Source organism: Trichomycterus rosablanca, chromosome 8, assembly GCF_030014385.1.
Source record: "Trichomycterus rosablanca isolate fTriRos1 chromosome 8, fTriRos1.hap1, whole genome shotgun sequence".
Taxonomy (NCBI): Eukaryota; Metazoa; Chordata; class Actinopteri; order Siluriformes; family Trichomycteridae; genus Trichomycterus; species Trichomycterus rosablanca.
This window is the reverse complement of record NC_085995.1, coordinates 28,633,303-28,647,666: the sequence shown is the minus strand read 5'-3', so window position 1 is coordinate 28,647,666 and position 14,364 is coordinate 28,633,303. Positions and strand designations below refer to the sequence as shown.

The 14,364-nt window shown below is 38.8% G+C and overlaps 1 protein-coding gene across 1 annotated transcript in view; it reads left to right on the top strand.

Annotated features, from left to right (window-relative positions):
• Positions 1-13,797, top strand: part of fstl5 (follistatin-like 5) — a 267,906-nt gene extending 254,109 nt beyond the window's left edge. The window contains exons 15-16 of the mRNA XM_063000647.1: positions 2,841-2,965; positions 13,095-13,797. Of these exons, the coding sequence (XP_062856717.1) occupies positions 2,841-2,965; positions 13,095-13,797 (828 nt within the window). The remainder of the gene's footprint in view (positions 1-2,840; positions 2,966-13,094) is intronic.
• Positions 13,798-14,364: the final 567 nt, after the last annotated feature.

Below are 14,364 nucleotides of genomic sequence, written 5' to 3'. Positions count from 1 at the left end.
ACAAGACCATCAGCAAGAAGCTTGGTGAGAAAGAGACCACTGTTGGCACGATAATTCGAAAATGGAAGAAATACAAGATCACAGTCAATCGCCCTCGCTCTGGAGCTCCATGCAAGATCTCACCTGGTGGGGTAAGAATGATTCTGAGAAAGGTGAGGTCAGTCCAGAATTACATGGGAGGAGCTTGTCAATGATCTCAAGGGAGCTGGGAGCACAGTCACCAAGAAAACCATTGGTAACACACTTCGCCGTAATGGATTGAGATCCTGCAGTGCCCGCAAAGTCCCTCTGCTCAAGAAGGCTCATGTACAGGCCCGTCTGAAGTTTGCCAATGAACACCTGAATGATTCAGAGAAAGCTTGGGAGAATGTGATATGGTCAGATGAGACCAAAATTGAGCTCTTTGGCATCAACTCCACTCGCCGTGTTTGGAGGCAGAGAAATGCCGAGTGGGGATGGTGTTCTTGGGGTCTTATCCAGCATTTCTCTGCTCCCAGCTCCCTTGAGATCATTGACAAGCTCCTCCCGTGTAATTCTGGACTGACCTCACTTTTCTCAGAATCATTCTTACCCCACCAGGTGAGATCTTGCATGGAGCTCCAGAGTGAGGGCGATTGACTGTGATCTTGTATTTCTTCCATTTTCAAATGATCGCACCAACAGTGGTCTCTTTCTCACCAAGCTTCTTGCTGATGGTCTTGTAGCCCATTCCAGCCTTGTGCAGGTCTACAATCTTGTCCCTGACGTCCTTTGATAGCTCTTTGGTCTTGCCCATGGTGGTCGAGAGATTTGAACGGAAGAAACTGATTCTGTGACAGGAGTCTTTTATACAGGGACAGGACTAATTTGTGTGCCTTTTGTGCACATAACCGGTCTGTGGGGGTCAGAATTCTTGCTGGTTGGTAGGGGATCAAATACTTATTTCCCTTAATTAAATAAACATTAATTTATAACTTTTATTTAATGTTTTTTTTTCTGGATTTTTTGTTGATATTCTGTCTCTCTCTGTTAAAATAAACCTTCCATAAAAATTATAGACTGTTCAAGTCTTTGTAAGGGGGTAAACTTACAAAATCAGCAGGGGATCAAATACTTCTTTTCCTCACTGTATGTATATATATATATATATATATATATTAGGGCTGTCGAAGTTAACGCGATAATAACGCATTAACGCGACCTCAATTTAACGCGATTAAAAAAATTAGTGCCATTAACGCAAATTCTAGTTCATGTTGACACTTGACTGGTAGAACAAACGTTTTAATGTCGGACTTGCCACCGTTTTTCATTTGCGGTTTGTTAACATAATGTAACCGATCGTGGTAGTGATGCACTTGCATAATAAAGAAATAAATACACGCTATATTCACAAGTTGTCGGGAGCAGAACACTTTATTACACTTAATTAACTTCTTCTTCTGTACCGAATACCGGAAAGCTGAGTCGAGCACGTTAGTTCATGAACTATGGAAGCCCCAAAGGGTCAAAACACACTCACTTCGTGTAGAAACGTCCATCAAACCATCGTCACGATACAACCACAGACAAGTCTGATACAATAACTACACCTTATCCCACCTAACGCACCGCTGATCTACAGTGTTTGCTGATGGAGAAATTCTAACCTACAATCTGACATTTACTGCCTAGTATGTGAGTGAATAAACTCCCTTACAGTTTTCTCTTGTCCCAGCAGTTTTTAACATCAGTACATTTAGCATAAAATGTGTTCACCATTTTAATTGTAACATTTCACTTAAAAATCCTTGTTTTCTATAACATTTACACAGATTTTTTTTTATGTGATTAATCGCGATTAACTATATGAAATTCTGAGATTAATCGCGATTAAAAAATTTAATCGTTTGACAGCCCTAATATATATATATATATATATATATATATATATATATGTAACTAATGTTGCTGACTTTTGTTGGACCAGTCATTTTTTTGCGAGTCACGCTGTGTGTGCGACTTACGTGCGACTCTGCGATCTCTGGACTGAGGCGCTTGTGCAAAAGTGGAGGAGCCTCATGTGGAAATCCACCAAAGCACGTGCAAAAAAGAAGGGGTTGAGGACTTTGCATGCATTGAAAGGGGCATGGGGCAGGCAAATATACCCTCCTTGAATGCAATCATGATCCCCAGCAGCAGAAGACTAATTGGCTAAAATCGGGAGACAAAGGCAGAAAATGCATAAATAAATAGAAACAAATGTATTGCACCTCATTCACTGATTGCTTAATTCTGGTTAGGGTTGCTGTGAGTTCAATGCCATCCAGAAACACTGGAATCAAGACAGGCACCAGTCTATAGTAAAATAACACACACTCACACGCTCACTTACTTACTCAATCACACTTAGTAAACCGCTTTAATAAGCTTGACTACACCCTTTCCATGATCTGCTCCTCCCATTACAGGTAAGTTGCTGGCTCCCACATCTGTCATTCAGCAGCTCTTCAGTGATCTTATTAGCATAGGCTCACAAACACAAACAGAGCTGCTTTCCCAGCGACAGAACATCCAACACAAGCAGCACAACCCCTCCCCCGATCCCTAAACGATTTTTGCTGACATTTTCAGGCCATCCAAAAACAATGTTACATGATTGAATAAGCATACCAGAAGGTCCCTCTGGAGATATATCTCACTTCACTACTCTAAATAAAGCTGTAAGTGAAGATCTCAGCACTGCAGGCTGATCTAAGTGCACTGAGATGGTAGTGCTTGGATATAAAAATTTTCTGCCAGTGGGAATTGCCCATCCAGTAAAAACATGTTGGTATTTAAATAGATCACATTGAATACTTGATTCTCTTGCTCTGTGTTAGGTCATCAAGCAGGCCAGTGGCAGCACGTCCCACCACACAATCCATACCCCGCCCGTTGGCCGTCGATTTGACAGAGTAGATGACTTCTTCATCCCTCCATCCAGCCTCATAATCAATCATATAAGGTATGTCTGTAATATGTACACTGCTTAAAAAATTAAGGAAACACTTAATCACACATCAGATCAGTTATCGCTTTTCCACCAAAAGAACTCTGGTCAACTGTTTGTGTTAGAAGACGTAGAAGGTGACTTCGTTCCTCATGTTTGTCGCCATTGTTGCTTTCTCTAGTGCATTCACATGAGAAGTGTTTTGCGCTTTGCTCACTGAGACCCTCGGTGCAGATTGCTGCTTTGCTCAGCGCTTGGCTTGAGCTGTGCAGTAAAACAACACCAATTTGTTCCACGACACGAATATCTATTTGTGTGCAATAACCATCAAATGCACTCTAAAAGTGTCCACATATATCCATGTTTGGCTGTATTTTCATCGCTGTGTGGTGGTTTTACTTTTAAATATGTGTTATGTCTGAGAATTAGCTTCTCAGGAGAGTACTAAAAGAACAACGTAGGAACACTACTTTTTTCTCAGTTATTACTGGTTATAAATGCTCTGTACTGCTGAAATTCCTTAGTCCTGTTTTAGTACACAAGCCACATTAAGCTTTATTTTTTACGTTAAGCGTTAAGTATGAAGCTGACTCAAAATTAAATCAGGTGGGCGCAGCGGGATATTTCATTAGCACACCAGCGCAGAGATTCTGAACTCCGCGGTTAGAAACTCGGCGTTGCCACCGATCGGCTGGGCGCCATCTAGCGGGCAGAGAGGTTCTTGTGCAGAGTGCATAGGTGAAAAAGGGTTCTGCAAAGGGCTCCGTGTGGGTCGGAGGAGGCGTGAGCAGTAATATACCCACCTCGACTGCAATCAGAGATCCCCCAGCAGAGGAAGTCAAATTGACTACACTAAATTGGGAGAAAATGCATAAATAAAATAGAAGGCAAGGCAAGCTTATTTGTATAGCACCTTTCATACACAGTGGCAATTCAAAGTGCTTTACATAAGGAAAAAAAATTAATTAAAAGCATTAAAACATTCCTGAGATCTAGAAAACAAAATTAAATCAGGTGAATTTTAAAACAAATAAGTGCAGCATCAAGCTTCATAGGAAACAATAGCACAGCAGTGCAACAGCTGCTCCTGTAAAAAAAAAAACACCCTAACGTCCACAACTTGACACGCCCACAGATAACGCCATGATTCACGCTGAAAACCTTAGTATTGTTTGGTCCCAGCTTTGCATGTCTGGAACCTCTTTTTTTAGCGGAAACACACTGAACTGGTTCAAAATCAAGTTTGCGAATCGGAACGAAGTCCCTTCCCCGTCATACAAGGGTATGTGAGCTCCTGGACAGTCTGCGGCACTAAACTGAGTTGCAGTGGAGCTTGTTGATGGGCAAACGATGGCTCCATTCACAATACACTTTTGCTGACAATACAGTTATTCTTATCAGTACAGTAAAGATTAATTCATAGTTTTATACAAAGAAACACAAAGACTGGTGTTGTAGACAGTTCTATATGTATTTTCACTTTGTGTCATTGCCATCTATGCTTTCTCTTTAGTGGTAATAATTGACTACAACTATAATTTTCTTTTTCCTCCATGCATAATCCATGCATAATATTAGAGCTAGTTTGACTAAGCATTACAAAAGAAAAGTAAAGGAATTTCAGTAAAGATCTAATGAGTTTTATCATACAGTATTAGTCAGTTTAAAGTCTTTAAGAGCCGTTTCTAAGCAAGAATGATCTCTGGCTCATCCTTATAAAATAGCTGTCTGTAAGTTAAAAGTACATGGAGCAGTGGTCTCTTTGCCAAGGTTGGGGAAACTCAAATGTCACCTTATGTTGAAAATATCAGTATTGTTGGATGTAACGCAAAAAACACCAAAAAGAGATGCGGTGAATTAAAAGCTGCTGGAACACTCTTGACAATGTTTAAAGTCAAACAAGTTTTAGACTACCAAAGGCATAGAGGCTACCCTGCAAGAAAAAGCATGCCCCTTGCTTTTAAATAGTCATCTTAAACTTAAATTTTCGGCATTTAGCAGACACTCCTATCCAGAGCACTTAGAAAAGTGCTGCCATTGTGAACATTACCTTCCTCTAGTTTAAGTAGACAACAGTCCAAGAATACAAATCTGTTTTTTTAATGCAAGAAATGAATAACAGCATTAGTAAGTACATGTCAGCTTAAGTGCTTAGTAAAGAGGTGGGTTTTTAATTGTCTTTTAAAGACAGCGAGAGACTCAAATGTTCAGACAGACACGGGATGCTCGTTCCATAACTTGGGTGCAAGTACAGAGAAGAACCTTGATGCATGTCTTCCTGGAGTTCTGGGTGCTTCAAGAAATTTTTTTACTGCCACTTACCACAGTCTCAGAATTATTCAACCCCAGGACTATAATTCCTTATAATTAAGGCTCTACTAAATTTTTGAACAAAAGTGCCACATTTCATGGTAGTCATTAAATAACACTTATAAATTAAATGATAAAATAAATGAAAGCTACAATACACAGTCGTCCTACCTTAATAGTTTAAAGACAAAAATTCTCGTCCGTGTTTTGACACGCCCCGCTCTGCGTCCACAGAGTTGGTTGGAAGTTTTCTAAACTCACTTACCCGAGTCGTGATTTTAGCTGCTTTAGATGTCAACATCTTGGACATTTTGTCTAACCTATTGCTAGTGTAACCAAGCATCTTTAGGTTTGCTGAGTTTATACAGTAAGAAATAAACTGCACATAGACAAACTGTCTGAGACATAATACTTTACTGGCTTTTTGAGATGGTCAGGTGTTCACATATTTTTGGCAGTTTTGTGTATTTCAGTCTACATTGTCTATCTGCTACATTCAGCAGTGACTGTACAGTTCTGCTACCTTTATGACCCTTAGTGATTTAAAAGGTTAGTATATTATTTTAGATTACATTTTAAACTGGCTTCATTAACTAGATGATTTTTTCATGGTCCATTGAACAGCTCTATATAAATACATTTTTGCAGGCATAGCATGACCTGTGGCTGAGGATGGCACAAATTACATACATCTTTGCCAGTTATTACCACTCCACCGCAGACCAGCAATCTCCTGCTGGGTAAAACATGCTGGCAGAGCGACATTAGACCTTAATATGCAATTTAATACATTTAGAGTTACTTTCTTTTAGAAAATGCTTTTGCAGTCTCAGAGACGAGAGTGCAGAGATTAAACCCTGAATAAACATCACAATAAGAAATGCTGGGGAAAGAGAATCTCATTTGATTTGATTAAATCCGAGAAAAAGATTACGGAACATGCATCTCTGAGCCTTTCTTTTTCATCTGGATACAGATGGATATTTGCTTATAAATTGAAGCTAAAGAAACACACACAATGTCTTCTGATTTTGTATTTATGAAATGTAACAAAAAAAGCACGTCTTAGTGAAACACTTATCTGTTTTTAGATTTAGCTTTTTGACTGATAAGAATAAATCCTTTTCTAATATGCCCTGGTGCATTCCTTCATTCATATGTTCTTTGATGAAGTGTAATGCACCATAACTGTTAGCCCATATTATAAAAGTAGCCCATATTATATTGTCTACGTGCATGTGTGCAAATATAAGACACATATGTTACACTTGCCTTTTATCACAGAGAGGTTTTGCATGGCAAGTATAATAAGTGGTGACAGCAGTTCAAAGCATTGCTTATAGTTCTTTGTGAAACTGTTGTTCCCCCTGCTTTCATTTTGACCAGCAATTCATTTACAACCCCAAATCAGAAAAAGTTGGGACAGCATGGAAAATGCAAATAATAAAAAAACAGTTTCTTACATTAACTTTGACTTTTATTTGATTGCAGACAGGATGAACCTGAGATATTTCATGTTTTGTCTGCTCAACTTCATTTCATTTATTAATATACATTAATTCCTGCATTTCAGGCCTGAAACACATGAGACAGTAAAGCATTTACTACTTTGTAATGTTGCCATTCCTTTTTACCACACTTACAAAAACGTTTTGGCACTGAGGATACCAAGTGATTTAGTGTTTCAGCTTTTATTTTGTCCCATTCTTCCTGCAAACACGTCTTAACATGTGCAACAGTACGGGGTCGTCGTTGTCGCATTTTTCATTTCAAAATTCTCCACACATTCTCTATTGGGGACAGATCAGGACTGCAGGCAGGCCAGTCCAGTACCCGTACCCTCTTCTTCTGCAGCCATGCTTTTGGAATGTGTGCAGCATGTGGTTTTGCATCGTCTTGTTGAAAAATGCATCGACATCCCTGGAAAAGATGACGTCTTGAAGGCAGCGTGTGTTGCTCTAAGATCTTAATGTACATACCATCGACAGACCCTGGCTTTTGGACTTGTAGCTGATAACAGTCTGGATGGTCCTCTTCGTCCTTGGTCCGGAGCACACAGCGTCCATTTTTTCCAAAAAAAGACCTGGAATGCTGATTCATCTGACCACAATACACATTTCCACTGTGTGATCCACAGGTCCACAGCTCAGAGAAGTCGATGCCACTTCTGGACATGGATAACATAAGGCTTCTTTTTTGCACAGTAACGTTTTAAGTGGCATTTGTGCATGTAACTCTTTATTGTAGTGCTTGACAAAGGTTTGTCAAATTAATCCCTCACCCATGTGGTTATATCAGATATTGTTGAGTGGCGGTTCTTGATGCAGTGCCGTCTGAGGGATCGAAGATCACAGGCGTTCAGCTTAAGGTTGTGCCCTTGGCCTTCACGCACTAAAATTCCTCCCGATTCCTTGAATGGTTTAATGATATTATGCACTGTAGAGGGAGAAATATGTAAATCCCTTCCAATCTTTCTTTGAGGTACATTGTTTTTAAACATTTCAATCATTTTCTCACAAATTTTTCTCACAAACTGGAGATCCTCTGATCATCTTTGCTCTTCAAAGACTCAGCCTTTTCTGGATGCTGCTTTTGTACCAAACCATGATTACAATCACCTGTTAACATCACCTGTTTGGAATCACATCATTATTTATTTTTTTCACCTCATTACTAGCCCTAAGTTGCCCCCGTTTTAACTTTTTTTGGAATGTGTTTCAGGCCTGAAATGCAGGAATGGAGAAATATTAACAAATGAAAAAGTTGAGCAGACAAAACATGAAATATCTTGGGTTTAAACTGTCTGCAATGAAATAAAGTCAAAGTAAACGTAAGGGACACTGCATTTTTATTTTATTTGCATTTTCCATACTGTCCCAACTTTTTCTGATTTGGGGTTGTACAATGAATGTTGGCTTCTCTTTTACCATATATGTCATTAGTCTAAGAGCAATTGTACTGACAGGGTTGACACTATGGTTCTGTAGAGATTTCTGGCAAGGTAACACACCCACACTTATACCTAGGTACAATTTAGTAAATAAAAAAGAACAGTGCTCACATAGGGAAGACATGCCAAACTTTCTACAGAAAATTATTATTAAGGATTCAAGGTCTGCACTCAGCTAACTTTGCCACAATGCTGCATTATATTTTAAAATTGATGTGGCATATTTTACTCGTTTACTATAGAACAACAAGACTCCAAATGCTGTTAATTCACTATATTAGGTATAACATAATGGCATTGTAGGCCCTAATTACAAATTTAAAACAAAACTGGGATTCAGCCAGGTAAGGTTATCATAAAAAATGTTTGCTGATGTAGACAGTCATACTAACAAAAACATATGTCTTAATATTTTACTACCCAGCAGATTTTTGTAATTTCTTTAAAAAATGGTTGAAAGTATGTAGCTACTTAACCATACGCTTGTTGGACAACTTCAGTTCCAATCAAAATTATTCAGTCAAATTGCAAATTAGGTTTATTAGGTTTTTTATTAACTTCATTATTAGTGGTTTCTCCAAATCCAACCCAAAATGAATTTTTTTACTGCCACTTACCACAGTCTCAGAATTATTCAACCCCAGGACTATAATTCCTTATAATTAAGGCTCTACTAAATTTTTGAACAAAAGTGCCACATTTCATGGTAGTCATTAAATAACACTTATAAATTAAATGATAAAATAAATGAAAGCTACAATACACAGTCGTCCTACCTTAATAGTTTAAAGACAAAAATTCTCGTCCGTGTTTTGACACGCCCCGCTCTGCGTCCACAGAGTTGGTTGGAAGTTTTCTAAACTCACTTACCCGAGTCGTGATTTTAGCTGCTTTAGATGTCAACATCTTGGACATTTTGTCTAACCTATTGCTAGTGTAACCAAGCATCTTTAGGTTTGCTGAGTTTATACAGTAAGAAATAAACTGCACATAGACAAACTGTCTGAGACATAATACTTTACTGGCTTTTTGAGGCGCAGCACATAGATGATCATGTGTGTAGAGAAGCTCACTTTTTCACTGATTATGGAATCCCCAAAAGAAACAAAATGCACTCAATATGTAAACACGCATCAAACATTGTCAGCACACTACACCACAGAAAAGTCTGTTACACTTACTTAATTGCTGTATGATTGCTAGGACCGCCTCATATTGCATATTGCATGCAAAAAAAAAATGCTAAATCTCTAAACACAAACCTTAAATTTTTAATTTCCTGGCAAATGGCTCATTTCAAGGTCCGTGACACGATTTCAGGTTTATATCAAGTGCCAAAACTAGATAACTCTGTAAAAGATATCTGCACAGACTAAGACCTACCCTCAGGCTTATCGCACTGCAGTATACTCTCCAATAACTGACTCTATAATCACAATCTGATTTACAGTGAGACACACTAATCAGATCTCATGCTGAGTCAGACCTGATCTAACAAACCGTATAACAATTTAGGTGGAGGGACAACAACAATTTGTTTTTCTTCTATATCTTGTAGTAATTTGCAGATATAGTATATCAACAAGCCCAGATGGATTTTCTTTAAGCCAGAATTTTATCATACACCATGGGCTCTTTATAAATTTCTCCTATTTTCTCAGTGTTTTGGACATTTTGTTGGACTTTTGTTCAGTAGAAGAAATAAACAGAAATTTGAGTGGGTTAAACATTTGTAACTTTTAATTAAAAACCTGAATTTTAAAGAGCTGGGAAAGTATGTACAATGCTTATACATGCCGTGTATTTAACTAAAAACATTCTAAGATTCTAAGAAGGACTTTCTTATTCTAAGACTGTAAAGCCATTCCTAGCATCCAGAAAGATGTTATCTATTAACTTTTTAAAGTGAAATCAATTTACTGTAGCAATGTGAAGTATAATGTTTAAATGTGACATATTAGTCCATTGATGTCTGTATAAATGTAGTTATTGATACTAACTTTTACACAGGTTTTTCCTTTGTTTAAATGTGTATACATTTTTGGCCCTGTCTGTATTTTAATGAGCAAGGATGTGTCAAGGCTCAACAAAAATGTGTCAGCAAATAATCTAACAGTTTAAGAACAATGTTCTTTAAACAGACATTGCAAAAATTTAGGATATTTTACTACGATGTGTAATATTATATGTCATAGCATCCAAAAGTGGCACTGAATTCTCTTAAAAATGTTTTACTTGATGTCATCAGTGATGCACGATGGTGCCTCGTAAGCGTTAATTTGGTTCAGGAACAAGTTCTTCTACATATAAAAGTATCTCCTTTGTTTCTCTTTCTTTTTGCCAGCTTCCTTATTGACACACTTGCATTTCTCTGAAACCGTGATGCCAGTTTGAGGTTGTCACCTTTAGAACCACTGCCTCAGAGGCGGTGTGCTCCTTTTTCCAGAGTGGTCCTCACATACAGGCAGCGCTAGCTGCACCAGGTGGTGATGGTGTTACCGTTTGTGTTTCGCTGTCTGCAGCTTGTGGTCTCGTTCCCTTCTTTTTCCTAAAAACTGGCTCGTCGCCGCTCAGGTGGTGCAGCGGTAAAACACGCTAGCATTGAACATCGTATTGAATCTCAGCTCTGCCATCCGGCTGGGCTGGGAAGCTGCATGAACAACGATCGGCTGTTGTTCATAGGGTAGATTAAGACTGGATAGGGACTCCTCATAACTGAGCGAATAAGGACCTCTGCTGACTGGTTGATGGCACCTGCACAGAGTCAAGGAATAATGCTGATCAGGGTGTGAATTTTCGTGCACAAAGCTGATCGGCATATGAACTCACCTAGTGCAGGTGAAAAGATGCAGTCGGCTACTGCACACGTGTTGGAGGGGGCGTGTGTCTGTCTCGCTCTCCTCAATCGGGGCAGGGGTCAGCACCTGTAGAGAAGAAGCATAACGCAATTGGGTAAAAATTGGATGCGCTAAAAATCGAGAGGAAAGGGACAAAATGAATTTTTTTAAAACCTGGCTTGTCACAGATGACTGTAGTAGCCTGTCATGCTATTCCTGCACTATCCACATTTTTAGTTGCAGGCTACAAATAAAGAATGTATATTTTATTTGTTACTTTGTTTCTATTAATTGGGCCACCTGATTATTTGCTATTGTCCCTTTTTTGTTTGTGGCTTTTTAGCCACAGTATTATTCTAACTTGATGACAACATTTGCAACTTGGCTTCTGTTTCCGTTTATGCAGGTGTGTGGATTTGCCTCGCTTTTCAATAGTGAGGTGCGTCCAGCCCTATTACAGCCCCTCATCTGTAATTAAGTTTTTTTATGTTGCACAAAGGTAAAAAAAAAATAGTAGCAGCTTAAAATGTAAGCTTTAATATTACTTAAAGACTTTTCAATGCATATTTATGTAAAATAAACAAATAAATAAATACTGGATGTGCACCTGGATGGATTTCTTTGCATATGATGTAAAGCTTACCTGACTGTGGCCAGTAACAGTTGTTCCAACAGACCGTTTTTGATGCTTCTTTAATTACTTAGTCAATGACATTTTCTCAAGGCATAAGATCAACAATTTGTGTTCAATCAAACTAGCATTTTTTATAACAAAAAAACTGTGATTTTAGCACGGGGATGACGTTTTTGAACTAAAACTTCTTTCCCCGTGCTAAAATCGTAACAGTAACGTACGGTCTCGAGTGGCTTATTGCTTTTATAAAACGGCGGTCAACATAAAATATAATAAATACAACAATGTTTAATTCATAAATGTATTTATTGTGTATAAACTTACAATAAAGCGTTCTTCCGCGACGCAAAATAGTTCGATTAACAGTGTTGCTAGGCAACATGAGGGCGAAAATAACATTAACTTTTCTATTCAGTGGCGTATTAATATGGAATGATGTGAGGTGGTCATAGGTGTGAGTTTATCGGGGATTTTACAACGGCTTCGAACGCGGCTCAGCCAATCAGATTTTAGGACCGGAACTATCCGTTTTATAAACTATATTTTAAAACCCCATTAATGAATAATATAAGTTGATGTTTGTAAATCTTCACGGAACTTTAACTTCGTGCTAACTGTGCTCCTGTGCACGTGTTTTAGCCACATATTATTCCTAACACGTAAATAAAATCAATTAGAGATCATATAAATAATATGCTTTTAACATTGTGCTAACTGTGTCCCTGTGCACAAAGCAAGGTTTGACAGGTTTGGTTTGGAGAAAATCCAGTGGCCTACAAAGAGCCCTTTGTGTTTGTATAGCGCTTTTTACAATTGACATTGTCTCAAAGCAACTTTACAGAATCCAGGACCAACAGACCAAAAACCCCTGTTGAGCAAGCCGAGGAAAAACAGTGGAAAGGAAAAACTCCCTTAAAATTAAAATTACAAGAAGAAACCTTGAGAGGAACCAGACTCAGCTGGGACCTATACTCATTGGGTGGCCTGGAGAATAATTTTTATAACTAGCAAAATAATAACTGGAGTTCAGTCCAGTCTGTGATAAGATCCGAAGTGAGTTCTTGACATTTTTGCTGCAAACACACCAGGTTCCTATTATCACCTCAACTCTATTAAACACCCTTGGGATAATTGGACTGTCAACTGTAAGTCAAACTTGCATACCCCATAAGCCAATGGTTTTGAAAAGGTCCAGCAAGCTCATGGTCAGGCTCTCACATTTTTTTGTTCTTTTGGCACTATAGGGTATATCTTACAGTTTTTATTCAGTCATAGAAACAGATGTAAAAAAATATATGAATCCCAAGATTTTACAAGTGTTAGCAATCAAGATATATGCACATCCTGTTTAACTAGATAATGCTGTGATAATACAAAAAATGTGTAATGGAAGGAATTTGTTTTCCGTTTTAGGTTTGGAATGATTCTTCATAAAAATGAACCAGCACTGCATAAGATTGACCTGGAGACTACCTCTGATGTGAAGAACATCAGCTTACATGAGTACGACTGTATCCCACAGTCCCTGGCCTACACCCACCTGGGAGGCTATTATTTCGTCAGTTGTCACCCAGATTCAACCGGCGCTGTTCACCCCCAGCTCATTGTTGACAGTGTAACAGACAATGTGATAGGTCCTAACAGCGATGTCAGTGGCACTCCTTACATCTCCCCTGATGGCCACCACCTAGTGACTGTCGACGACCGGGGCGGCATGCTGCGTCTACAGTCTATTTCGGTGCGTGGCGAGATCGGCAAGCCCTTCGACATCCACACCAACCTGCACCTGTCCGACCTGGCGTTTATGCCCTCGTTCACTGAGATCCACCAGTACAACGTGTTTGGAAGCTCAGGTCAGCAGACTGATGCCCTGTATGTAGAGCTTAGCAGTGGCAATGTCAAAATGATTAAGAGCCTGAAGCAGCCCATAGCAACATCTCAGTGGCGCTGGGACCAGAAGAACCGCATTATGACAGCAAGCGGACTGTTCGGACAGTACCTCATGACTCCCTCTCAGAGTTCCCTATTTATACTAGATGGGTGGTTGGACAAGCTCAACTGCGAAATCACTGATGTACCCATGGGGAACATTGTGGTGTGGGTCGGGGAAGCTTAGTGTGTTAATGTGGCAGAACCAGTAACCACAATTGCACTGAATTTGGTCTTAAATTCTTAAAAAATACCAAATTGACTGCTGTAAAACTTCGGATAGAGTAGAGAGGGGTATGCTTGTTTTTGTATGCACTGGCTAGATGAAATAGCTTTTAGTCCCTTCTCTAATAGGCACTTTTAAGGAATTAAGTGCAACAGCATTCTGTTTTGAGACACAAAATAGTTATAAACATAGAAGTTAATTTACATTATAGCTATTTAGGATAAATCCCTTGAAAATTAACATAAATAAAACTTCTTCAGGTTTGATATATACTATATTTTCAGCCCCTATTCGTCCGTAACCACATTCTTGTGCTTGTTTGGGCCCCAGAAATATTTCCTGTGCCTTGAAGAATCCATCACAGAAATTTAGACATAAAAAGTAAGCTTCTCAATGACAAAAAGAAGTCCTTCTTTATTTGAAATGAAACCACCAGCCTTTTTATCTCATTAAAACGGCCACTCGCTGTGAGTTTTATTTATTTATTTATTTTATCCTTTTCAAGTGAAGACCAAGATGTCTATTAGA